Genomic DNA, 26,745 nt, shown 5'->3' on the forward strand with positions numbered 1-26,745 from the left:
TCCACTATTATTTAACATCACGATAAATGATATCTTTAGTCAGGTAGAAGCTAGTATGGGGAAAACCATTGCCTGCGGATGATGGAGCATTGTGGAAGAGAGGGAGGAATGTGGTATTCACAGCAAACAAAATACAGACAGCAATAAACCAAGCTGAAAAGTGGGTTATGAGACGGGGATTCCGGTTATCTATAGCCCCAAGACCCAAGTTATATGCTTCTGAAAGAAAAATAAATATATTCCAGTTGGTTTAACACTATATGGTCATACACTTGAGCAAGTGTCAGTAATTGAGTTCTTGGGAGTATGGCTGGATACAAAATTAACAGTTGGTGTCCATATAGAGAAATTGGTGACAAAATGCAAGAAAGCCCTGAATGTTATCAGACGCTTGGCACGATGCGAGTGGGGTGCAACCCGCAACTCACTCAGAAACATCCGTTGTTAGATGTGCAATAGATTATGGTTGCATGGTTTGCGGTTCAGCATGCAAGACATTTTTAAAGAAAATTGACGTAATGCAGAATCAGGCACTTAGGAAATGCTGTGGAGCTTTCAGAACATCGTCAATAGCAGCTTTGCAAGTGGAGATGGGTGAGATGCCGCTAAAACTGAGACGACAATAGCTATCCGTGGTATATTGAGCAGTGGTGGCTCAGTGATTAAAGGCTCTGTGTTACTGACCAGAAGGTCAGGAGTTCAAGCCCCAGCACTGCCCAGCTTGAACAAGGCCTTTTACCCTCAATTGCTCAGTTGTATAAATGAGATAAATCTAAGTTGCTCTGGATAAGGGTGTCTGCCAAATGCCATAAATGTCATGTAAATGTAAATATTGGGTATTAAAGGGTCATAAGAATGGACACCCAGGCAAGTCTGTGTTCAGTGCTGTATGCTGAGAACATACTCAAGGTAACAGCCAAAACCTTGGATGGATAGGGGCTAGATTAGCCCAGTCAGTGGAACTGGACCACAGTAACTATAGCAAAAGTGGATGGTAATGAGATGGTAGATAAACTTGTGAACTCACTTAAATGCTGCAATGTAGAGATCACCATCAATACGAGTAAAACTGAAGCCAAGACTTGTATTCGTAAATCGATAAATAACATCTGGCAAAATCTAAGGGAAAGAGAGGAAACTGGGAGGCATCTGTTTAAAATTCGGGGAAAAAGTGGGAACTGGAGAATTGACTTCTGTATTACGAAGAAAGGATGAGTCATTAATTACCAGACTTCGTGAAGGACACACAGGGTTCAGTGCAAATTTACATAAAATCAATAAGCATCCCACAGGAATATGCAGTAAGAGCAATGAAAAAGAAGCAGTTGAACACATTCTTATAAACTGCACAGGATATAACAAAGAAAAGCAAGTAACGCAGGCAAAGTTGCAGGAAATGGAAAATAATATTATGTTTCTCGAAAAATCTGCTGGCAAAAAAGCATGGGAGAATACCAGTGAAAAATGCAGTTTTGGGCTTTTAAAAAGCAACAGGAATCGAGGCAAGAATATAATTTTTATTTGTATTTTTCCCCTCTATTATTTATTTATTTGTTTGTTTATTTATTTATTTATTATGTAGAGTAATAATTTAATATCCCATCGATGCTCCACACTCCAGTTCAGTTGGTGGTGGTAATGCACCAAAAGCTGGTCTGCCAACTGCCAGTAAACAAAAGAAGAAGAAGAAGAAGGCAGTAACCCGAGTTCAGGATCGAACCCCTGACCTTGGAGATGTGAAGTGGCAAGACTACCCTTTGCACCACCAATCCTCTCTCATCTGAATAAACTAAAATAAAAATAAACTGTTCAAGAAACACGTGGTTAGCACGCTCGCCTCACACCTCTCTGTAATTAAACCTCTCCCTCTACACATTTCTGTAATGTGGACCTCACTAAAATGTTGATCCTGGTTACCGCCCTGATACCCCTGGACATTTGAAATAAAAAGGATAAATAGAGAATAAATAACTTGATGATAAATCAGCAGGAGCCTTTAAAATCCCACAAAATCAGTTCGCACTTCGTTCTTAAATCTCAGGAGAAATAAAACAGAGAACACAGAATCGTGCCAGTTATGAAAAGTCAGGGAGGGAGTCTCCCAGGAGGATGGTGGGCGTGGCTGTTTGAGATAATTGAATATTCATTTGCATACCGATCTATTTCTTGGTGGAAGCTCCGCCCACACACAGGAGAGGAGGTTCGGCTTGGGGTGCTGCTGTGGCTTTGATCTCAGCCGCAAGTTGCTGTGTTGATGTGGTTTGTGCGCCCTGTCGGACTTCCGGTTTTATTCTTAAACGTTTACTTTTTGGAATTTTGAAAATAAAAATATTAAAAAGACGACCCTCTCTATCCTACACTGTTGAAGGGACTGAAAACTCGGGGGTGGTGAAGTAATAAAGTAAGTAGTGCTGTGCGCGCGAGGACGGTTCTGTTTTAAATTTGAACGTTACCGTTATTTCCGTTATTACCGTTATTACCACAGTTAGCTCATGACCTTTTAAACTCTCTCTATGAATAATATGGCTTAGTTTGGTGCGGTTTAAATGTGAAAATCCTGACAAAAACGGGATTTTCTGGTCATCTTGTTGCCATTAGTTACAGGAAGTACTATGTACAGTATGTACTTTTAACCCCGAAGTGTTTAGTATTATTATTATTATTATTATTATTTTGTGTGTTAGTAAAAGTTTTTTTCCGGCTTCTTCCTGTCCATTCAGACCCGTCCAGGTGTTTTAGCTTTGACATTTCCCTTTAAAACCGCTCACTTTATTTATTTATTTATTTATCTATTTATTTATCTATCTATCTATCTATCTATCTATCTATCTATCCTTTATTTGACCAGGATAGTCGCCATTGAGATATAAAATCCCTTCTTACAGGGAGTCCTGGCCAAAAAAGGCAGCACAAATAGTTTCACATAAATAAAAATAAAAATAAAAAACTATTTAACAAACACATAAAATGCAACTCATAAAACAAATGACGCATAAATAAAATGATAGGCTATCCAACACTCATATGACCGCAGGTCAAAGATTACTTAAAACAAGTACATGTTTCCTTCAGGTTGGTCTGTAAAAGATTATTTTTAAAATATTTAAAGACGGGAGTGTTAGTAATATAAAATTATGAAATTCTTGTAGTAGATCTAGTGCTATAGTTACAGGTGTGATAAGATAAAAGACTGCAGCTAACAATGCCTTGGCAGTAAACGACAGCAGGTAGAACAGCATTTTGCTTGTATTTCCTCATTTGGAAGTCGCTTTGGATAAACAGCGTCTGTTAAATGAATAAATGTAAATGTAAATGTGTATTTTTTTTTCTCCTTTGATACAAGAAGGACCAGCCAACAGATTCATACAAGGTACGATGATGAGTGTGTGAGGAGACGCCCGTTATAAAGCCTAATGCAACATGAGGATTTAATGAGGATAAAGTCTCATACATATAAATCATATCACCCTAATCCAACACTGAAAGGAAAGAGCTTTGTACGATTCTCTTTCTGGCTTCCAAAGAAAAAACAGTTCTTTAAACGAAAAAGGAAATCCTAACGTGCGTTAAAACCCAATTTTTCATCAAGCCATATGCCTAAATATTGATAACAATTCACTCTTTTCTATACAAACCCTTTCTAACGTTAAAATATGTGGAACAATTACTTTAGTGCGACAACGAGTGAAGAGCGTATATTTTTTTTGTTTTTTTTTTTAGAGCTTAAAAACCTATTTTAATTTTGACAATGAAGGTTTGCAATGACAAGAAAGAATCTTGCAGAAGCTCAATGGCTTGATTCAAAGAGGGTGCGAGTGTGAAAATAACTGTGTCATCAGCGTACAAGCGTACTCTAGCTGAATTTATCCCTCGACCTATGTCATTTATATCACTTGAAAATAAAATTTGGTGCTAAAATAGATCCCTGTGGAACACTTTTATTAACTGTTAATTCTGTTGAATTGAAATCTTCCACTGAGACACACTGGGTTCTGAAGGGAGAGACTCTGGGTTTTCCCAGTTTAAAGGTGCAATTTGGACTATGTTATGGTTTAAGCTATGGCCTCAGGACAAGTGCATTAGTGAGAAACCTGTTTTTTTTATTTTAAAAACTGGAATACGCTCCGGATGTTAGTTTACAGGCAAAAGATTTCCTTTTGTTTGCAACTTGAGAAAGTGTGAAAAGGCAGAAGAGCTGACAACTACTTCAAGAGGCCGTCTATAAGCTATGAAGATTTGTTAGATTATGTTTTGCCTCTTATTTGTAGGTGGAATTTGTTTTATTCACATTTTTGTTCTGGTGATGATAATAGTCGCTCTGTGAGTACTACCTACCTCATTTCCTTGTTTTGTGTCTTTTCTATGGAGATGCCTTGCCTCTGGTCATTTATTGGCCATCCATCCATTTTCCATACCGCTTATCCTTCACATGGTTGCGGGGAGCCTGGAGCCTATCTCAGGGGACTTGGGGCACGAGGGAGGTGACACCCTGGATGGGGTGCCAACCCATCGCAGGGCACAATCACACACACACATCCAATCACAGACTATGGACAATGGCAATCAGAGTACAATGCATGTCTTTGGACTGGGGGAGGAAACCGGAGTACCTGGAGGAAACCCCTGAAGCATGGGAAGAACATACAAACTCTGTGCACACAGAGGCCGGAGGTGGGATTCAAACCCCCAACCCTGGAGGAGCGAGGCAAATAAACTAACCACTTAGCCACCGTGCCACCAATGATTGCAGCATTATAAAATTAAAACTAAGCCAAACGTGCCCCTCTTCTTACTTCATTATTAACATTAGTCACTTTTTAGTTGGGGTAATATGTACCAGCTCTGCGAGCATGACTCATGTTTACGTTTTCCTTTGTGAAATACTTAAGTATAACCCATAGCCCTTACTTAACTTGATAACATTTTAACATAATATAGAATTTCCTGTTGTTTTGTTTTTGTTCTCCACTTTATTTCTTTAATCACTACGAATATTTTATATTCATGATAAACTTATTAAACTTATCGATGTTAGATGTATTTAAGTCGGTCAGTTTGCCTGTTTGAACTTAGCGCAAATCCATCAGATGTCCAGGAATCTTTGCAGAATCTTCTCAAACCACTGTCCTGCTTTGCACGAAGCTTTCTCAAGCCTTTTAACCATGTTCGCCTTCGTGTCTTATAGACAACGTGTCTCTACAATCTTGCAAAGAAGTGGCTAATCTGACTAGCGTTTGAAGAGGAGGTAAAACGTTGTGCATACTGATCGACCTCGCTAACTCCACTCTCTCATCTTTCATACAGCAGAAGCAGCAGAAGCAGCAGCAGGCCCCCAAGACTTCTGCTGCTCCTAAATGAATTAAAGATGACTCCTCTCCCCTCCCATGCCTCTCTCACTCTCCTTCTTTTTTTTTCTCTCACTCGGTGTCGTTTGATACTGTTTTTTTTTTCTCTTTTGGAATAAAATAATGTTTTGAGTTTTCACATAAATTAATAAAATTTGCATCCCAAGCAGGCCTGACATATAATGGCATCTCCTTTTGAAGCTACTGATTTGTCTTGTTTCAGGTGCCCTTACTTTACACCTGAAAGTCTGGTGATAATATACACACATTTGACTGGGTTATAAATATTCAAGAAGCGCCAGCTAGCAACATGGGTCAAGTGTAATTTAGCATTTAACATGAAGTATCTTTGGTGTTGTTTTGAGTTTTTCTGTCCAAAAGGCGGCAGTTTGATTGAGGCTAGCCGAGAGGGATGCCAGGTCAGAGCTGGCGTCCAGTGCTGTCCGTCTGATGGTGACAGGAAGATCAGTTTGATTGCAATGAGGCTTTGTGCAGATGCTATATCTGGTGTGTTTGTGTTAACCTAACTACTGTCTTTATTTCCCTCTTTTTCTCTCTTTTATTCACTCTGTTCTTCTCCAACTATCTTGTTTCCTCTCTTTTTCTCTTATAGAACAGGTAAGGGGGTGCCATGCCGGCTGCTGGTCCCCTGCTGCTCCTCCACGCCATCTGCTGGTGGCCCTTGGTGCTGTTCCTGCTGTTTCCCCCACTGCCCCTTTTTGCCCGCACCAACCCCCCGACCTTCATCTCCCTCCACGACTCGCGCCTTAACCACCTCTTACTGGACTCCAGCTCGGGCTACGTGTACGTAGGTGCGGTTAACGCGCTCTACCACCTCTCTCCAGACCTCCAGCTCATCTCATGGGGCAAAACTGGCCCCACGCTGGACAGCCCCGACTGTTTGCCCCCGATTGAGCCTAAAGACTGCAGCCAGGCACGCCAAACTGACAACACCAACCAGCTACTGCTGCTGGAGAAACAGGAAGGGTCACAAGCACAGCGCCTGATTGTGTGCGGCACGGTGCTGCAAGGCATCTGCGAGAAGCGCAGCCTGGCCAACGTTTCCCAGGTGCTGTACCACACGGCCAACCCCGTGGACACTCAGTACGTAGCTGCCAACGACCCTCGTGTCTCCACCGTGGCCGTGCTCACCGAGCACAAGAGCAAACACTTCATGGTTGTGGGACAAAGCTACACCAATGGGAATAGAATGTCTCCATTCACATTGCGGCACCTTGAGCAGTCCTCACTTGCATTTTCATATTTTGGTTTTCCTATAGGAGGCTGGATGTCTGAGTACAACCACCAATTTGTGAAGGCGTTTCATCATGGTACACACATTTACTTCCTGTTCTCACGCCGCGATACACTGAAAACACGCGCTTATCAGACATACATATCACGCCTCTGCGCCGGAGACCCCAGCTTTTACTCGTACGTGGAGGTACCACTGAGCTGCACAGGGGGCTACAACCTGGCACAGGCGGTCGCCATGGGAACTTTCCTCGGAAAAGCCACCATGTTTGTCGCCATGGCGGCAGGGCAGGCGTCGACGCCCGCGCCCACGGGGCGCTCGGCTCTGTGCGTGTACAGCATGGAGAAGCTGGATCAGGCGCTGGAGCGGGCACAGTTTCTGTGCTACACACAGGAAGGAAAAGGAGACAAAGAGCAGGAGGCCTACATCGCATACGAAGTCTCCTCCAAGTGCCTCAAGCTTCCTCCGGTGAGTCATCGCTAAACGTTACTGTCTTACATGTCGTGTTACATTATGTGCTAATAGTCTATGCTGTAATAATATTTAAATATGGCGGGAAATGAAGATTTCAATAAAAGCCTCAATAAAAACACTTTCATCTTATGAAAGGTTGAGAGACTAAAGAACTCGATGTTCTGGTACAAAAAAAATGAAACATTTAAAACAAGGCTAAAACAGTGACTAAAAGAATCCAAAACACAAGCAAAGGTCAAAGGTCCTGTAAAGCAGTCAAAGAAATAACCAGGCTCAGAACCTACACGAACTATGCAGTTGGCAATACTTTGAAGAGTGTGTTTGTGAAGCATATACTTACAGTGCCCTCTACTTATATTGGCACCCTTGGTAAGAGAACTCCACTCACACACACACACACGAACAAATCTAGTACAACCTCACTCGTACTGCTGCAGTGTAAGGTATTTCCAGTGTAGTGAGATGCAAAACCACTAAATCAACTCTGTGCGTCGTGTCACTGTGTGTGTGTGTGTGTGTGTGTATAGGAATCTGTGAAGGAATACCCATGCGGAGGTGAACACACCCCTAGCCCCATCGCCAGTGCAGTGCCCCTCCAAGCCACGCCCACCATCACCTGGTCATCTCAACTCACCGCTGTCGCTGTAGCAACCGAGGCTGGCCACACCATTGCACTCCTGGGGGACAAGAGTGGACAACTACTTAAGGTACTGAACTGTGGTGTGTTCTTGTGTCAGTGCATGACTGATTTGATGTGCCAGATTCATTATAAAAAATTTGGAATGCCACTGGATATACACGCAAAAAAACCATCCAGTGGGCGGCAGTTATGCGGAAGGAAACGCCTTGTTGATGAGAGAGGGTCAACGGAGAACGGCCAGACTGGATCAGAAGAATGGAAAAATGTACCCTGGTCTGATGAAGCTGAGGCTTACAGATGGTAGGATCAGAATTTGGGACAGACAGAATGAATCCCTGGACCCAACCTGCCCAGTCCAGACTGGTGGAGGTGTTGTTATGGTGTGGGAAATGTTTTCATTAATACCAATCAATCATCCCACAGCTTATTTGAGTATTGTTGCTGACCGTGTGCATCCGTTTAAGGCCGCAATTTTCCCATCTTCTAATGGATACTTTCAGCACGATACCATACCAGCACCATGTCATAGAGCAAAACTTGTCTCAAACTGGTTTCATGAACACAACAGTGAGTTCAGTGTTCTTCAGCGGCCTGGATCCAGTCACCGGATCCGAATCCAATAGATCACCATTGGGACGTGGTAGAACAGGAGATTCACAGCATGAACGTGCACCTGAAAAATCTCCAGCAAGTGAGCGATGCAATCACGTCAACATGGAGCAGAATCTCAAAGGAACGTTTCCAGCATCTTGTGGACTCCATGCCACGTAGAAGTGAGGCTGTTCTGAGAGCAAAGGGTACTAGTACCCTACACAGTACTAGTAGAGTGTTCCTGAAGAAAGTCGGAAAATTCATATCTGCGTCGGCTTATTCAGGGTAAAGTCTTTAGGCTCGGTATATTAAATATTTCTCAGAGAGAACCTGATTATTCCAAGGCCTTCACTCGCCTGCCACATGTTCAATGCTAGATCAATTTTTCCAACGAGCATTTTTATTTTTCCTTAAAAATGAATGCATCAAAACCACTATTTGCACATTTTGACCAGTCTGCACACTCAGTTCCTCAGAAAAGAATTTCATCAGATTTATTTTATGCAGAAATGAATGCAACCTTGGTCAGTACTTCCCATGTTAATAAATCTCTATTTATGTCAGGGGTTAAGGCTCTGGGTTACTGATCAGAAGGTCAGGGGTTCAAGGCTGCCACTGTTGGGCCCTTGAGAAACCCTCTCTGCTCCAGGGGCTGTATCATGGCTGACCCTGCGCTCTGACCCCAACCTCGTAACATGCTGGGGTATGCGAAGAAAAGAATTTCACAGTGCTGTAATGTATATGTGATAAATAAAGACTCGTTATCATGATCATGAAACACTGAGTCAGTTTCCTGTTATAGTCCTCTGAGACACACCGAGTACACAGGCACTGTGGAGCTTCATGTGACTTTTGTTGGTGAGATATGAAAGTTGTGATGTCAGTGTGACTTCCCCCAAGATGCAAAAGGGTGACAAGCAACCGGACCGAATGAACAAAGGAACCTGTAGTGAACAGAAAGGTGTACGAATCATTTAATGCTAAGTACGTGACCATGTGTGTGTGTGTGTGTGTGTGTGCAGGTCTTTGTTCACGTGAATGGTTCAGGTTCTCAGTATGACTCGGTGATGGTGGACCCTCAGAGCTCCGTTAACCCTGACCTCTTGCTGGACTCCACCTTACGCAGTGTTTACATCATGACTGAGAGGAAGGTACGTTCAGCTAAACACACACACACACACACACACACACACACACACACACACACACGCACGCACGGCTCCAAACAGCAGTAAGTAATAGAGGTGAGTTGCAGTTATTGCCAGTGTGTGAGTGATGTTGCTGGCCCTGGGCTGTGTACACACTCGCCGTGTTTACTCCGTATATTACACGCGATCCTGTGGGAGTTCTGACCCACTTACAGCCGCTGACCACAGGTACACATACAAAATCTTTCTTAAAAAGCACTGCCAGTGTTTACAAGTTACAACAGGAAAAAAAAAAAAAAATCACTTTTAGTTAGGCTTGTACAGTATAGACCCCTCCCCCCAATTTACTAACTAAAAAGTTGCTATTAAGCTTTAAAAATGCGTAACAAAAATTTAAGTTGGTGAATGACCCATTTAAAATATATTTAACATATTAAATACAGTATATTAATTAAGTAACAGTTGACATCGTGTCATTACACAATCAGTTTTGGTGGCACAAGGCGGACGTACACAAAATTAGGCAGGTGGTTTTAATGTTATGGCTGCTTGGTGTATATTCAGTGATAACCGCATCGCCATGGTTACAGGAGACTGATGTTTCCCCTCATATGAGCAACAAAAAGAATCTTCCCATTTATTGCTTATGTGAACCCAGCTTTAATCACTAAAACTTAGTTAACAAGGAATTGTGTGATATTTGATATCGTTAAGCTTTCTATTAGGAAACGTTTATTTAACATTTATGGAAGGAGTCTCCAGTGTCAGACAACAGTCTCGAAGTCTTCAAGGCAGAGGACTTTGTGCTTACTGGTCTCTCGGTAGCACGAAAAGCTGTTGTTGTTTGTTGTTGTTGTCTTATTAAAAGATCTAACTTGTCTCGTGAACCTTCTATATATATATATATAAAAAAAATATATAAAACAATTATGACTTGCTTAGTTGACATTGAGAGAGTCAGAGTCATAGTAGTGTGTGTGTGTGTGTGTGTGTGTGTGTGTTTCCTAGGTAACGCGTTTACCAGTAGCTCAGTGTGAGAGGCATTCAGACTGTCATTCATGCCTCTCTGTCCGAGACCCCTACTGCGGATGGTGCTCACTAGAGGGCAGGTGAGATTCCTGTCTTTTCTCTACCCCTCTCCTCTTTTCTCATATCATCCTCCTGTTCCTTCTCTTTCACCCGTCACGGCTCTTTTTTTCCACCTCTCCACTCTGTTGCTCTCCAAAATGCAGTATTTATCCATAATGCATAATGGATTCTGTACAATCCATACAGCCATATTGATGTGATCCCTTTTGCACATCACCGTGTGTGTTTCAGGTGTACTCGGAAGCTAGAGTGTGCCCGGCATTCCCAGCCTCACCACTGGCTCTGGAGTTACGGTCGTGATCGGCAGTGTGTGTCCATCCAGAGCCGGGAGGAGCAGACACAGGTACACACTCGCACCGCAGCTCATAGGATCACATGTTAGTTCAGCGTGTTAGCCTAGCGTTCACTCACGTGTCTATATATATATATATATATATATTTTTTAACATCACTCCTGAATGACGCCAGTCTGAGCAAAACATCCTTTAAATAATCTTAAGGGAGAACTCCACACCGGAGCACGTTAAATGTGTTTATATTGAAATGTTTGTGGTGTGTTTAGAGATTCTGCTGCTAATTTGTTGGGTTGGTTTTGTATTTTCGTTATTCCTGAGAGACGTTAGCGGTTGTGTGCTGCACAAAGTGTTATTGCTAGCGCAGTTCTCATGTTGCAAAGAATCACAGGATTTAAAACGAACCCCCAAAGGGGGAACGTACCACTCTAGTTGTTTCGTCTATGCTGGGATTTCGTTAATGCTGAAGCTTTTACACAGTACGGTGGTAGTTCATGATATTAATGCGTTTGTTGGGGAAATTGTGATGGACGAGTCTGACGGGGAAATAGCAGGGTGCCTTTTAACACAGCAGGGACTTTTGTAGAAATGAATGAAGCTAAGTGTGCCACTGAACGCAGCCAGTCGCTGTTTACCTGCTCTGAGTGCTGTTGTGTACCGCTGTCTCTTAAGTTTTGTGTGCAGGAGATTCCTGAAGGCAGTTAAAACCTTTGCCCAAGAGAGAATCAGCGGAAAACAAGGCAACGTAAGGAAAGAAGCACGACCATCGCCACTGTGAAAGTCCAAAGAAGCATCACGGAAAGACTGCTACAGCCGTCACTGCGCCTGGAAACAGGAAAGCACACGAGAAAGCTGAAGAGTTTATTAGTAGGATTCATCAATTTATCCAAAAGAATATACAGTGATATACTGTATGCTTATCCATAGTAATATACAGTAACTAATAGTATAGTATAGTATAGTGAAGTAATAGTAAAGCAATAGTATCGATTAGCATAGGTGTATATAGTAATAGTATAGATTCAAATTCGAGATCACAATTTTGTGGGATTATATGTTCTTTGTAAATACTGTAAATATGGGTTTCTTGTCACCTTGTTATATTAGGAATAAAGGTTTGAGTGGATTTTGGTCTGTTTTCTTCTTTCGGTTACTGCCTCCCTGCACGCTGCTAGCCACCCACACACCCCTTTTAAACGTTAAACGTTTACCACTAGCCAACATCTAAGGGACGTGACAAGTAGAACGTGGTGATGTGGTGCTCACATGTATTCACGTGTGTAATGTTTACGCTCAGGTTTTGTCCCACCCAACAAGCAATCTGATTGGCTCACTTACTCTAGACGAAGCAAAGACGAGCTCTAATTGGCTCCCCTCTATATACAGGCGTCCTGTAATGTTGCCTGAACAAACGGGGAGTTCGGGTAAATGTGCATAAATATTTATCCGTGTCTTTAATCATCATTTGTCAGTTTATCGCGACGAAATAAAAGACGTACAGGTGGCTAAGCTAACTAGCTCGCTAGCGGTGTCCGAATGAAATCCATCATAATGACAAGAGCAATGACGTATCATACTCATCCATCCATCCATCCTAATGACAAGAGCAATGACAGATCATACTCATCCATCCATCCATCATAATGAAAAGTGAAATGACAGTCCGCCCCACTGCTCCAGATATACACATGCAACCATCTGTCCACCCTCCCATCCATCTACAGTAACAAGAGCAATGACAGATGATCCCATCCATCCATCCATCCATCCATCCACCTACCCATCTGTCATTATGATTCATGGATGTTTGGATCTATTTATCTGTAGCAGTAATATATTCTGCCAATGCTCTAGTCATTAAGATAGATAGACAGATGGATGGACAGGTCATATACACATCCATCCATCTATCCATCCTCAGTGCAACGTCTGACTAAATTCTGACACAATGACTAATCAAATATGTGAAAGGAATGCAGTGGAAGTTTTCATATGCAGCAGAGGGGGCTAGTGCATGTTTCACTCTTGCAAAGTAAGTAAAGAGTGAAAAACAAAGGAGTGTGAAATTACTGCAGCTAAATCAGAACATTGAAACAGGAGCATGTAAACCATATACGAGAACAGGCCTGGTCAAATCACTCATCATTCATCTCTCAAATAATCACTTTATCAGTCTCAGGATCGCTGTAGCTTATCCTGGAAACACTGGGTGTGAGGTGGGAACCCACAGGGCCTCGTTCACTCAAACGTTACAGTTTAAAGTAGAAAATCCACCTACTGACATGTTTTTAGGACGCGGCAGACCGAGATTCCCGGGAGCCATGAATCGCCAACGTTATCCACTCCAGGGTCCTGGGATTGACTCTAAAAGATCCACCTGTTTTCCCTCATGTCTGTGAGTTTCCTCTGGGTCTTCTTCACTGTCCAAAACACGCTATTAGGTGGATTGTTGACTCTGAATTTCCGCTATGCCTATGTGATCGTGTGTGTGCATGGCGCCCTGTGATGAGTAAATACCAATCTGGCACCCACTGTGACCCTGACAAGGATAAAGCACAGTGAAGATGAATAAATGGAAGAGAAAAAAAAAGGAGAAAAGAAATAACAATAAACAGCACCGCCAGTTCCTCTGTTAAAATTATAACTTTATTTTTTTTTTTTTAATTTCTCATACAAATTGTGATTTCATTCATTTCAGTGATTATTTTTGGCTCTTAATTTCTCTTCGACGGAGAAAAGTATCCGAGTCAAACAAATTTTTTTTCCTTCGTGATATTTACAGGCACATATACACAACTGTTAGCAAACTATATTCAATACAAATACAAAAGAGAATCGAAGTTTACAACGGGCCGAAGCTTTCTTTTAACCCTGATTCCTTTAGAAAATTACCTCATTTTCTTTTTTTTTTTTCCCCCTTCGTATAAAAAAAAGTGTGTAAAATATGGCGAGTCGCTCCACAAACACCATTCGATCGACAATCGATCGACTGTCCCTCTGGTGTCACGTGATGAGTAAAATACAGTAAAAGTACTGCACATTTGGCAAGACACAGTGTCACAGACTGTACAGTGAGAAAAAGAGTTCAGCAGTCAGTCTTTTTTTTTTCTTTTCTTCTGTTGGGGAAAAGTGTGTTTTACTGGAGGGCCACAGACTGGAGGTCGCCGTACACAGGGGCTTGCTTATACATACACACGTTGTCCGATCGGGCCGGTTGTGAACCACAGACACAAGCATCATGCGCTCAGTTAAAAAAAAAAAAAAAAAAACCTCATGCATGCACACGTCTCTAATAATTAAGACTACACTGAGAAGCCAAACATTCAAATTTCAGGCGAACGCACATGTACTGTATAAACAAATGAATATTCACCCAATCCTTCTGCATGTACTCTAGTATTACGTTCAGCAACCCTGATATTTCTAAATTATATATGCTAAATAAATATCAACTCACAATTTTATTTTATTTTTTTAATTTTTTGTGTTTTTTAAAAAAAACCCCACAATCTTCTAAAGTAGGAACTATTATTTGATTCGCTAGTTCCTTGTAACAAAGGTGCAGTTTGTAAGCATTTGAAAATAAAATACCTTATTAAAAAAAAAAAACCAAAAATTGTGGTTCGTAGCGTTGCCATGCAGTGGGTGTGGCTAGTTTCTTCGTTGTAGCCATCTTTTTACATTTGTCCGGTCTGAAAAGTAGCTCCGCCCCCAGCTGGAAGAAAGCTCCATGTCTTTTCTATAAAAAGGTAACCTGTAAGGCGTATACAGGTCGCTTCATAGAACTCTACTCGACGCCGACGCCTCCTTGGTTCGTCCGTCGGGCGATCGAGTCCACCACCTCGATATACCTTATATCAGTTCCGAAGACTTCTAAAGCGACGATACACAGGTGTTTCCTGTCCAGAAGTATAGTTTGTTGTAGAGTGTAACATAAGGAGAATAAAACAAATTCAAAAAACAAAACGATTACTCTCTCTCCCCTGTTAATCACAGTGGCACGAGCCAGTCATGGGCGTCTGTGAGCTCATGTATGTGGAAGAGGGCGGACAGTGCTTTCCGCCGAGTGTGTTACGCGGCCCCGTGATGCAGCAGGAGCAGCGGTTTTGAAGCACGTGTTAGCCTTCACTCTCTTCGGTTCATACCGTAGCTGTCGTATAACAGAGGAGCGTTTAGCTGGGTAGTGGGTGGGAGCAAATTAAGGAGAAAACCGGGGTCGGGGGAGATAAACAATGGGTACAAATCAAATCCTTGCATGAACTAAGCATCAATTAACATAATTGCTTTAAAAACCGAAAAATCATGTTTAGACTAAAAGGCATGTGCGATACACGTGCATCACCTTTTTATCTCTTTCCATTACTTGCCTCCCTTCTCCACCTTCTTGAAAAGGTTCAAAAGGAAGCAATGAGAGGAAACGCGGACGCGCCTTTAAAGAAATAAGAAGCGCCTGTAATTTCGGTATAAGGGGTCAGGGTCGATAAAGGGAAAGGGAACGGCTAGTCAATTTTTAATTCAGAATTTTTTTTACTATAAATATGTAATCGGAACCAATAAGTGGTGTTAAAAATGACAAACAGCTCGTTTAATATGACAGTATATACATATAGGTGTGTGTGTGTGGTTTTTTTTTTGGGGTTGGGGGGGGGGGGTGTTTGGGTTGGTTTGGCGCCCAGCATTTTTTCACTGTACACAAGAGTGGTTGAACGAAGGTACACACCACACACACCCCATTCAAGCGATCAGGAGACACATTAGCAAACATTTATAAAGCGACTGAAAAGACAAAAAGTGTCAACACAAAGTGCTACAGGCAAAAAAAAAAAAAAAAAAAAAAAAAAAAACAAACCGAGAAATTTCACCTTTTCTATTTACACAAGCGTCACAGAGAAAAAAAAAAATTATGAGCCTGAAGATTGCGCACTTCAGAACAGTGTACACTGAAGCGCACTGGAAAGCATTTAGCAATACTGAAATTACTGAGAAGGGCAGCTGTGATCCTGAGACAGAAACTTCCAACAACAAACACGTTTCTCCACAACAACAACAACAACAACAACAACAACTAAAAACGTCAGAAGTGGTATGAATAGCCGAATCTGTCCAGGCCAGCTTTTTGTCTTTTCAAATCCTGTGGCACTTTCCTCCTCTCTATTTGGCAAATAACGTCAAGCTTGTATACTGGAACCGGTAATCATTATTAAAGGTTACAAACAAGGCACGTTTGGTAATCTTGTATAAATAAGTGCTATTTACAGTAAAAATAAGTTAGTTTCTTCTATTCAGCGTCCACACGGCTTCCACGCCGACTCCGCCCTTACCGCCAAATCCGCTCGTCTAGAAACGCCTCCACACCCCACCTACAGAATGTCCCTAATCCAGTTTCGTCGTTTTGTCACATAAAAAAAAAAAAAAACGGTTAAATCTGTGCTAAGGCTTCAGTAAGTGGAATTATTTTGATCTTTTCATCGAAGTCAGCAGCAAAGAATCGGCCAGGGTAAAATTGATCATCACGATTATTTTCAATATTTCAATACTGACCTCACGATTATTTGACATAATTATTCAGAACAAAATAGTTTTGTTGTACATTGTAGATTATTGATCAGTTTAACGCGTTGTACGTTTAAATTCCGTATTACCCGACGATCTATCTTTAACTGAGCTTACGGATATCGCGCTCGGTTATGTTTAATTAACGGAAGTATTAACGATCGCGATGTAAATATGATTAACCCTTCTATACTGTAACATCTCTTGAGCGTCTTGTTGTTGCGCAAATATTCCGCTGCTGCTTTGTTATTATGGGTATCTCATATAAATATATATATTTTTTAAAAAAGCGCTTCATTCAGTCCGATACCCTACGAGTGCGTTCATTCGTTCACACACAAATCGTCTAAACGAAGCTAAACGTTGAAATGACGTCGTCCGAAAGAGAAAAAACAAAACACGTCACGCCTACACGTATACACACAGCTGCTCTCTGACACACACACACACACACACACACACACACCTTGTGCTGTAATAAAACGTGCTAGTTTTGCACTTGTTATGGCACTTGTGCTTGTGATTTATCATTTGATACGAACGAGTTTGTCGTTAATAATCGCTAATCTACGAACCCGATTCATTAATATTCCAGACTGCAAAACCGAAAAACAAAAATCACGCGAATGCTAGGTTACATGAAGCTACGCAGAGTCGGACACGTACGTGAAGTCACGTTCACGCATCGGACGTGTCGTACGAGCACTGAATAGCGTGTGACGTTAGCAGAAAAACAGTTCGATGTGCTTAGCAGATGAAAATGGCTATATGTGCTTTTTCTTTCTTTTTTTTTTTTTTTTTTTTAAATCTCACACTCTCTGTGATAAAAACCTGCTTAATAGCTGACGCTTCAGCCTCACTCAATTCTTTTCTCTTTTCTTAAGACCTCCCCGAAGGCTGAAGCAGGAAGTGGGGGTGCAGGTGAAGGGGTGGGGGAATCGGATTTCTCAGCTCGATGGGATTTCACGCAGCACCGAGCTGGCTGCCATCAGCCGTGCCAAGCTGATCAAAGACTCTCCTCCGTTGGGTGAGGGGTCAAAGGTTCAAAGTTCAAAGGTCAGTGACTTTGTTCTCCACCAGGGCGGCGACCTGCTGTAGCCGGTAGGCTAATTGCATTTTCTGGCCTGCAGGATCTTCCTCTAGAGCCATGATGATCTGCATTCACAGCACACACACACACACACACACATGCAATCATAAATACACTTTATAAATTATTTACACAAGAACATACACATAAGGCGCGTTTCTTTGGTACTGACCTGATCATAGTATTTGTTGATGTATTTATAAACCTCGTGCAGAGCCACCAAGCTGTTCATCTCTGAAGCAAAGCTCTGAAACCACACAAAAGCAATGTACGTTTTGCTTCAAATACACGTAGAGCTCATCATTTATTCATCTTTATACCGCAGCAAAGGTGAATTCTCATTTCTGATTGGTCGGAAGGTGTTGATTGGCAGTTTTTATGCACAGTTGTTAACGTACGCGTTAAACACTAATGCGGTCTCGTTTCCATAGTAACGACTTGCACGCGGTCTTGCGCCACATGAACAGATTTGAAAAAGTTTTCTGTAATGAGGAAGGAGTCTCCACTGTCAGTGTTTTGGAACAGTCACAGGCACAAGCTGTAACTTATAGTTTTACAACACGGGAAAGGAGTTTCTTGGTAACACGACAAGCTAAAAAAATAAAATAAAATAGAGGCTGCTTATGCATATAGAATGACTGCTTATAGCTGCTATAACATAAGTGATAACTTGTTTCAGAAACATTAAATGTAATAACTATAAATTTAAATTGTTGGCTATTTGACGTGGTAGATATTCAACTTTAGGGTGGTTAATAAAAGTTACTAATCACACTAATTTTCTGCAGTAGCTTTGGTACCGTTGGTAATGACAGTAGCAAGGTTGCAATTCTTCCAGAACTGAAGGGGGCAGCAAATACACATAAGTGTTTTAGTCGGTCCACAAGTGGTAAAGAAGAAGAAGAAGAAGAAGAACGCTTACAAGCATACGGGAAAAATTACAGAAATGGCGACAAGTTTAGCTCCACTCGTTGAGAGGCAGAGAGAGGAAAGCTCGTTGAGAGGAAAGGTAGCTGGTTCCCGGTGTGCAACCGATGCTATCCTTCATTTCAAACAAAGCGAGGAAACACCTGGAATTTAGCAAAGCACCTAAATGACGGTCCCTATATTATGTTTGTTTGAGGTAGCTGGCATTGTGGCCGTGAAACCAGCTAACGTTACGCTCCATGTAATGTTAGCGATAGCCAGTTATTTGTTAACGACGCTAACACATTGCAGTGTTATAAACTACCTCCGAATGGGCCACCATGCATCGCCATTCCGCCCGTGTCCTGTCAGATAAATATAGCCTAATGTCACTAATAATTATTCAAATGTTCATGCTTTTAATAAATCTTTTTGGCCTGCCACCATATCAGTGAATTTAAACTAATGCTTGCATTCAGGGTATAAGGTGTGTGTGTAAGTGTGCGTGCGTTTAGTGCACCTTAGTGTTTGATAAGTAAAATATCCCTCTCTCTCTCTCTCTCTCTGTCAGTATTAGCCAGAGGAGGATGTCCTCCAGGAGTTTGTTTTATTTAAAAAAAAAATATATATATATATATATATATATATATATATATTTTATACCACACTGTGGTATTGACTGTGTGGTATCGAGTATCGTGTACTTTTGGTGGTATCGGTACCAACTACTAGATTTTTGGTATCGTGACATCCCTACATCACACGGCTGATTATTTTCCTATAACATCACACCACCAAGTGTTTTATTCCCTACATTGCCTTAAACAATTCAAATGTTACTTTGCAGATTGGAAATTGAATTGTGAATTGGTGTAATATGCTGCGGTAAGTGTTATAACTCACCCCGGATAACTCGGTGAGCATGGAGTTCATCTCCTGATAGCATCCTGAAGCAGCACTGTGAATATCACTGTAGTACCTGCAGCACAAACACACCACATAATGTAACAGTGCTGCACTGATAACGAGTGTGTTATTGGCCAGAGTCTCTGCATGCCTGTCTGTGAATACTGGAAAAGCTGCATTGTGCTCGTGTATGCTGTGAAAGCCTCACCTCTCCACCAGCTGCTTGTATCGTGGAATTTCTCTGGCATACAGGAGCTTGTTCACAGGGGAATCCTAAACCGTGACAAAACAAAGCACACGTTACCCTCGCCCGTTCTCAAAGCCACTGTTAATACAGCAGAACTGAAAACATGCAGTGTTTGACATGCTCCGTCATCCCGCTGTCTCTCTGAGCATGCTCGCTCAGCCATCATGGTCCACTACAAGGTCAGCGAGGAAGGAGGTCACATGGTTAATGAACACTGACCCAGCATTCGGGGGGTTAATTAGTTTACTGACCCGTCCCACTTTGTGCTCGGAGGTGGTGCAGGAATCGATGAAAGTCTGAGCGATGACGGACAGGACGGCATCTACGCTGTCTGTTACTTGCACGTCAAACACAAACTGAGGGTTCTTTAGGATGTTCACCCAGAATCGCAGAGGTAAGCTGGAGATGGGAATAGGAATGGGTAAAATTAATGACTGATTAACAGAGATAAAGGCTGCAGTCAATACCACATGTACACGACCAGACAAAAGTTTGGACACGCTAGACCGAATATACGGATTTTACCTGTCATAAAGACATTTGGATAAAGGCTTATGGTTGAAATTGTTTCTATGACAAATGTAAACGGTGAACTTAACGGCTATGTATAAACTGATTTCCGAATAAAACGTTATTTGCTACTTAAGACACGTTGTTATTTTTATTTATTAAAAGATTCCCCCCTCCAAATAAGTAGTATTCATTTTAAAATTTCATTCAGAAACAGCCAACAAGAGCTCAGCCTTTTTAAGAACTTAAAGGGATAGATCACCCAAACATGGACTTCTCTCGTCGTGGTTCTCTCGTCAACGCGTCGGAGATCTTCATTTTAATTTGTTTTTGCTCACACGAAGCATTCGTATCGCTTCATAAAATTGGGATTAAACCACTGGAGTCAGATGGATTACTTTTACGATGCCTTTATGAACTTTTTGGAGCTTGAAAGTTTTGGTTACTGGACTGTAAATGCAGGGACGGGAATCGCCCAGGTTTCATTATAAATGTCTTCATTTGTGTTCCGAAGATGAACGAAAGTTTTATAGGTGTGAAACGACATGAGGGTGAGTAATTGATGACAGAATTTTCATTTTTGGGTGAACTATCCCTTTAAGGCCTCCTGGTTGTCTAATGTTTTGATTTGTTTAACACGTTTCCTTCGTCACTGCGTAATTCCATACGTGTTATTTCATAGTATTAATTTATTTTTTCTTCTTCTTCATTATTATTATTATTACTATAAAATAGTAGAAAATTGCAGAAATGAAGACAACCCTTCTACGAGCAGTGGTGCATGTTGACGAAAGCCCAAGTATATCTCGCCTTATTAAAATAATGCATTTCATTTGCTAATCTGTTCAGAGAAAACACAACACCTTGTTTCCTGTCTGGTGTTGACATTATCACAGCTCAGAGTCAGGGGAGAGAGTGAGAAAGAGAGGTGTGGGACAGAGAGAGTGAGAGAAAGAGAGAGACAGAATTGCATCCCAAATTCTCCTACTTATACCATGCACTAAAAGTACTTTTTGTGAGGGAAAAGTACATACTTCTGAGTGTGTAGTAAAAAAGTATGCAAGTACTACAAGGACATACTAACACACATACGTCATACGTCACGTAACGTCGTTGCCTAGTTACACACACCGTCACCGTAAACACCTCCGCGTAGCGTTTCAGCTTTACTTCGTTCATTATTCCTTACATCATTTATACTATGCAATTTAATTTACCATTCCCTTGAGTTATTTTTCCACATTTCATTTACGCCTCTCTAAAATGCATTCTTGAATTCGGCAAAGCAAAACCGTCACAAAATTCCCCCTCCCTCGCGCGAGGAGTTGTGGGCAACATTAGCCGAAAAAGTATCCACGGATCCACGCTTTGAACATCTACCAGAAATAGTAGACCATCCGGGTATACCTTTGGGATACCAGTTTCAATATAATACGATTTGGGACACACTAATTCTAATCTCAGATACTATTCAGGACGGATAGTGGGCGAATTGGGATGCAGCGAGATAGACGGTAGATACCAAGAGGCCCTAACAGTTGAGCTGATGCAGGTGCAGCATATATAAATAGTCGATGTTGTTTCTAATATCCGTCTTATCTGTCATTTGTCATATCTGTCATAGCTAAGATATCTGTAAAGAATATGCAACACATATTAGGAGCTGCACCTATGCCCCCAGAATCTCCTCCCTGTCCTCTTTCCCCCTGTCTAATTAGTTTGTTTCAGAAACACTAGGCTGTAATGAACAAGCACAGCATCACCTTTGTTCACAAAATCAAACACATATCTCTGAAACTCGTGTCGTTTTAATGGTGTACAGACATTGTAGTGTATACCTGTTCGTTTTCCATATGTGTACGGTCTCTGGGTCATCGATGCCGTGCTTCTCTGCCATGTCATCCAGGAAGTCGAAGAAAAACCTGACGGCAATTGGGGGTGGCCGCTTGGTGCTCAGGATAGCTACAAACACGTCGTCCACAAACTTCTGCAGAGTTCCCTGAACACACACACACACACACACACACATACCGCAATGCAGCAGTGAATAAACTGACAGTGACACTGACAGCAATACCGAGTGACGCAACCCCGTGTTCACACCGGCACTGGTGATGTGACAAAGTGTTAGGAAGTCATTTCTTTTCCCTGACAGATGCAGATTTAAAGCAACAGAAGCTTTAGCAACTGGTGACTCAGTTCACGCTGAGGAGAGATGAGCAGATAATAGAATAAAACCAAAGTAAAATTCATTAAGCATAAGAGATTCGATAAAACAGCAGGATAAAGTTCAAAAGAAAGTGAAAGAAAAGGGATGCACTACGACGTAAATTAGAAAATAAAATACAATACAAAGTGCAGCGCAATGCTTGCCCTGAGTTCTCATCTAAAGGCATAAGAGAACTGACTTAAAAATAGATGGATTTTCGGTCTTCTGGAAGTTAGCTCCAGCTATGAGCAGCATAATAGCTAAAAGCAGCTTCTCCTCATGCAAATGAGAACCGGAGCAATGTGGGGAGTGATCAGTGGGAGTGAGGACAGTGGGGCTCAGGATGCCTCGTTTTCAAACGTAGCTGGATGTAAAATAAAACAAATGATGCTTGACAAAAAAAAAAAAAAAAAATTGTAGAGCTCCCGGGTGAGTTTTCATGCATTAATACATGGACGGATTGCAAAGATGATTACAAGTTCATTACTTTATTGTTGGGAATGATAAAAATACTAAGAAAAGATTGTGAAGTTTGAGAAACTGGAGTCAGACTGGTCTTTGCTGATAGATAGAAAAAAAAAAAAACCTATAACAAACAAGTTCACCTATGTGAAAATGGCCTGTACTAAGTAGCTGGTAGCTAAGTGCTATTAGCGAAACCATGGAAACCAGCAGGAGCACATACTAGGGACCACTGCATAGCGATCTGGGTGATGTGAGATGAACAAACATTGCTGCTAGTGTGAACAGAGGGTAATACAGGTGAAGGAAACCTTATTCGATAGGGGTGTAATGATACCCTCAGGTCACAATTTGATTCAATCCGTGATACTGGCTTCTTGATTCGGTTCAATTCAATTCTCAGAATATTGTGAACACAATTTGAAGTTATGACTGAAAAGATTCCTTTTTCATCAGTGAATCATAAACAACGCAAAACACACATTTTTTTGAAAACGATCGACTGAAATATGATAAGCGCCGCAACAGAGCTTGAGGCATCACTTGAACCTGAAATAGAGCTCCAAAGTCGGCTAAAATGACCGCGTTAAGCAACCTCTTTCTCGGGCACTGTAGATCGCAGTGGAGTGGGGCTGGTGTTGTTTGAAAGCTACCGAAGGGCTCTTTTTTATAACGTCATCGTGTAATCGTATACCGTATAATGCGTGTCAGTCCCGGCATGCTCTCTCTATTTATTTCAACTCAATAGGTTGCGCAGATTGGGACCTCTGGTGTTCAAACAGTGCAACTGCGTCAGATGCAAAATGAATAGAATGCTGATTCTTACGCCGTGAATCGAACATTTGCGATGCATCGTGTCACCCCTATTATTAAAGGACATTTTCATTCTAAACAGTGAGCTACCTTCATTGAGAGCAGCCTTGTGAGATAGATCTCGGGGATGGCTTTGGCACGTTCTCGCTCTCTCATGCTGCTTTTTCTGTGTTTGGGGATTTCGGGGTCCTCGCTCGACTTCACGAGGTGCCACAGACGGAGACCCTCGTCTTCCTCCCCCTCTAACATGGGTGTCTCTGGAACAACCGAAACAAAAAAAAAAACACGGGAAACAAGAGCAGCTGAGTGAACAGGTTGAAGCCGGAAAACAGCATGTAGTTGAAGTGTGGATATTCCCTCTATACTGCATGCAGCATTACAAAATTTCTACTCTAACGGTCCTGTGATGGCTGCTCTAATTTATTATTAAGGACAAATATATCCTGAATGACTCGCATATTAATATTTATGATCAACACGTGATCTTCAATGGCGTCCGAAAAGCATTTTGTAATGAAGTTGATTTTACTTTAAACTTCTTTGGTTACCGGTTTCCTACGTTACCCACAATGCCGTCCCACTACCTGCTGATTGTGGTGCCAGTGGGTTTTAGCCCTGGCTTCATCTCTATCGAAAAAGAGCGACACAGTGGTTCTTTAGTCCTTCAGTGTGTCTAGCTCAGCTCTTTCACCTCCTCATCTATACGCTCTATACACAAAGCTACAACTTTCATGCTAATACCACCACCAACGCCATCTCGCTCGTCACCTCATAGATCGCTAACTAGCCGAGCCGAGTCTCTACCGTGCCTCGTATAGCTGCGCTGAATTTGTTTGCTGTCTTCACTACGTCAACACTGGATTTCTCCAAATCGGTCTTTTGTTTTCGGAGCTAACAGTTAAACCCGGTCGTTACCGCTCATTTTTGAAATCGCAACTATTTTAATATTAAACATATTTAATGTGTTTCATGGTAGAGTCTTTCTCTAATTTAGCGATTTAAATAAAATTTAGTCTAAAATTTAGCTTCTTCGTTTCAGTAAACATTTAAAGACTACTTAAGAGTGCAGCTACAAGCTGCCAGTTATTCTTCACTATGGAGAAAAAAACGTCTTCTGAACTGAAGGACATGGGAGAATCGAACTTTTTAACTCCGAGCTAATCTAACCCTGCAGCCGATAAAGCTTCTACGTTTATAATTTAGCAGCTTTGCAGCAACGCAAGACTGGACCAGAGCAGCCATCACTTTTTTTTATTTACCATGAAGCTTACTTTCTCCGGTTTGGAAGATCTGATTAATGCCCGTGACACCGGCACTTGAACGAGGGATGAGAGCCACCGTGGCTCCATCTGGCACCTGAGGATACGGGAGAGATGGAATGAGGGCATCAGATAAGATCAGACACAACAGAGTACATGAATTACACCGCCCTGTAGTAATGCTGACATTTCCTACATGCCGTGAATGGGCTTTTAAACTCTAATTAATAGTGAAGGAAAACAGAAGCTGGCAGATTTCCGGGCTGACTCAACGCCATGTCCTCACGGTGGAAAATCCAATGCAATGCTAGACTATCTTATTGATCGTTTTACATAATTAAATTCCCCTTGCATGTCTGTTCACTTCAAGAGATGCACAGAAAAGAGAAAATGCTATAATTGCTAAAGAATTTTTTTGAATTTAATGCATTTCTTAAAAAAAAAAAAAAAAAAAAAAAAAAAAGTGTCTGTATATAAGCACTCTACAAACCCATAATTACACACTCAGGAGCAACGTGAGCTGTAACACACCTTGTAGTGCTGCAAAGTGTTGAGCCTCTTCCAGTGACCGTGCACTATGCCTGTGACATCATCATCAGACAGGGTCAGGTGACCTGCTTGCCCCGATCGCCACTCTGTTAACGTGAAACGCAAATGAAAGCGTTAATAACCTACATTATGGTCACCCGTGCAGCCTGCAAATGAACACACACACACACACACAAAAAAAAGCTCCAGAGAAAGGAACCAACAGTGGAACATAAATGGTTTGTATATAATTCCTCGTTTTCGACCGCGCCGTACCGAGGTCCAGTGAATCGGCTGAGGGCCTCTGAGAAAATGGAGCTCCTTTGTAGATCTGGTCCAGGATCTTGTCTTTCACCTGGGTGATGGTGTCAATGTCCAGAACCTTAATAGGACACGGCTGGACTTCTACTCCACTCTTCACCAGCACGGTCAGAGTCTGAGGAAACAACACAGGCGCACATTTACCGTCATGAAAAACCAAATCTCTTATACACGAGGCTTAAAAGAAAACGGCCCCAAAATTGCACCGGAGTTCTCCGAATATAAAACTTATAACCGTCTAGACCACAGGTTGTCAACGCTGGAGTCACGACCGCACGTGGGATCACCTGAGTCGAGATTCGCCTTTGGGGTCGTGGGAGAATTTTATAATTGAGGAAAATGAAATAATTAGACTGTTGTTTATAATGTAGTTCTGTGCGTATAAATTCATTTCTGGGATATATATTAATCGTTTAAACTGTCAGATTAATATTATTAAAATTTCAGTTTCAAGCTCTTTTAACAGCGGAATGCAGCAGAGCCGCGGATCCTACATACTGTCATGTTAGTCAGACTGGCCGGACAACGGTAGTGTGTGGAGAGGCTATTCACAATACAACAAGCATAATGTGCTGCATGATCTTGTTCCTAGCTTGAAACGTGAAATAATAAAAACACTGTAGTTGTAAACCTCAGGCTTCCACAGGATACGATAGGCTTCCGATTCGTAAGGCGTTGATGATCCCACTGCATCTGATGTGATTCGATTTAACTTTGTTCGGAATTTCTGTTCAGAATCCACCTTCAAGTTGTCAATGATGATGATGTGGATAACGATTATTTTAAAAGTATGAGAGTTAGGGACGAATCACATTGCCTATATTTAGAGATCAGTTTAAAAACATTCATAATTTTTTTACACGACAGTCTGATTCTTTTTTTTTTTTTTTTTAACAATAATAATGAATTTAGAATCAATTACTGACTCGATTAATCTCATTCGTTGCATTTTAAAATCAACGCATAGATCCAAATCTCCTCATCAGTTCACCCCTAATAAAGTACGCGATGCTTTGCCTGCATTTGCATTCTGAAATATGATAGGCTTCCCTCGTGACGCTAGAACACTTGTCTTATTTGAAACGAACACAGATTTTCCGCCGAGA

The 26,745-nt window shown here is 41.6% G+C and overlaps 2 protein-coding genes across 6 annotated transcripts in view; one reads left to right on the top strand and one right to left on the bottom strand.

The window, feature by feature from the left end:
• Positions 1–1,695: 1,695 nt before the first annotated feature.
• Positions 1,696–12,131, top strand: LOC128608177 (plexin-B1-like). Of its 3 annotated transcripts, XM_053625696.1 has the most exons (7): positions 1,696–2,401; positions 5,959–7,068; positions 7,602–7,781; positions 9,328–9,456; positions 10,462–10,562; positions 10,774–10,885; positions 11,508–12,131. In XM_053625696.1, exons 2-7 carry the CDS (start codon positions 5,977–5,979, stop codon positions 11,538–11,540), a joined length of 1,647 nt encoding a protein of 548 aa, XP_053481671.1. In that variant the 5' UTR covers positions 1,696–2,401; positions 5,959–5,976; the 3' UTR covers positions 11,541–12,131. The 3 variants fall into 3 exon arrangements, with proteins under 3 accessions (XP_053481671.1, XP_053481669.1, XP_053481670.1); XM_053625694.1 differs by having other exon boundaries at positions 10,774–12,131; XM_053625695.1 differs by lacking the exon at positions 1,696–2,401 and having other exon boundaries at positions 5,370–7,068; positions 10,774–12,131.
• Positions 12,132–12,833: 702 nt separating this feature from the next.
• The window catches only part of plxnb3 (plexin B3), a 115,132-nt gene continuing 101,220 nt past the window's right edge, over positions 12,834–26,745 (bottom strand). For 2 of the 3 annotated variants that reach the window (XM_053625688.1, XM_053625687.1), the window contains exons 26-35: positions 25,595–25,754; positions 25,322–25,425; positions 24,791–24,887; positions 23,622–23,788; positions 21,886–22,046; positions 19,789–19,936; positions 19,499–19,563; positions 19,288–19,363; positions 17,651–17,725; positions 12,834–17,543 (exon numbers count right to left, since the gene is read on the bottom strand). In XM_053625688.1, coding sequence (XP_053481663.1) covers positions 17,439–17,543; positions 17,651–17,725; positions 19,288–19,363; positions 19,499–19,563; positions 19,789–19,936; positions 21,886–22,046; positions 23,622–23,788; positions 24,791–24,887; positions 25,322–25,425; positions 25,595–25,754 — 1,158 coding nt within the window. In that variant the 3' untranslated portion in view covers positions 12,834–17,438. The remainder of the gene's footprint in view (positions 17,544–17,650; positions 17,726–19,287; positions 19,364–19,498; positions 19,564–19,788; positions 19,937–21,885; positions 22,047–23,621; positions 23,789–24,790; positions 24,888–25,321; positions 25,426–25,594; positions 25,755–26,745) is intronic. The other variant, XM_053625689.1, reaches the window with a different exon arrangement.

Source organism: Ictalurus furcatus, chromosome 5, assembly GCF_023375685.1.
Source record: "Ictalurus furcatus strain D&B chromosome 5, Billie_1.0, whole genome shotgun sequence".
Lineage (NCBI taxonomy): Eukaryota > Metazoa > Chordata > Actinopteri > Siluriformes > Ictaluridae > Ictalurus > Ictalurus furcatus.

Excerpts from the sequence above, each read along its gene's own strand:
- LOC128608177 (XM_053625694.1), top strand. The coding sequence starts at position 5,977 with ATGCCGGCTGCTGGTCCCCTGCTGCTCCTCCACGCCATCTGCTGGTGG. Across the intron at positions 7,782-9,327 it reads AGAGTGGACAACTACTTAAG|GTCTTTGTTCACGTGAATGG; the intron begins GTACTGAACTGT and ends GTGTGTGTGCAG. Across the intron at positions 9,457-10,461 it reads ACATCATGACTGAGAGGAAG|GTAACGCGTTTACCAGTAGC; the intron begins GTACGTTCAGCT and ends TGTGTTTCCTAG.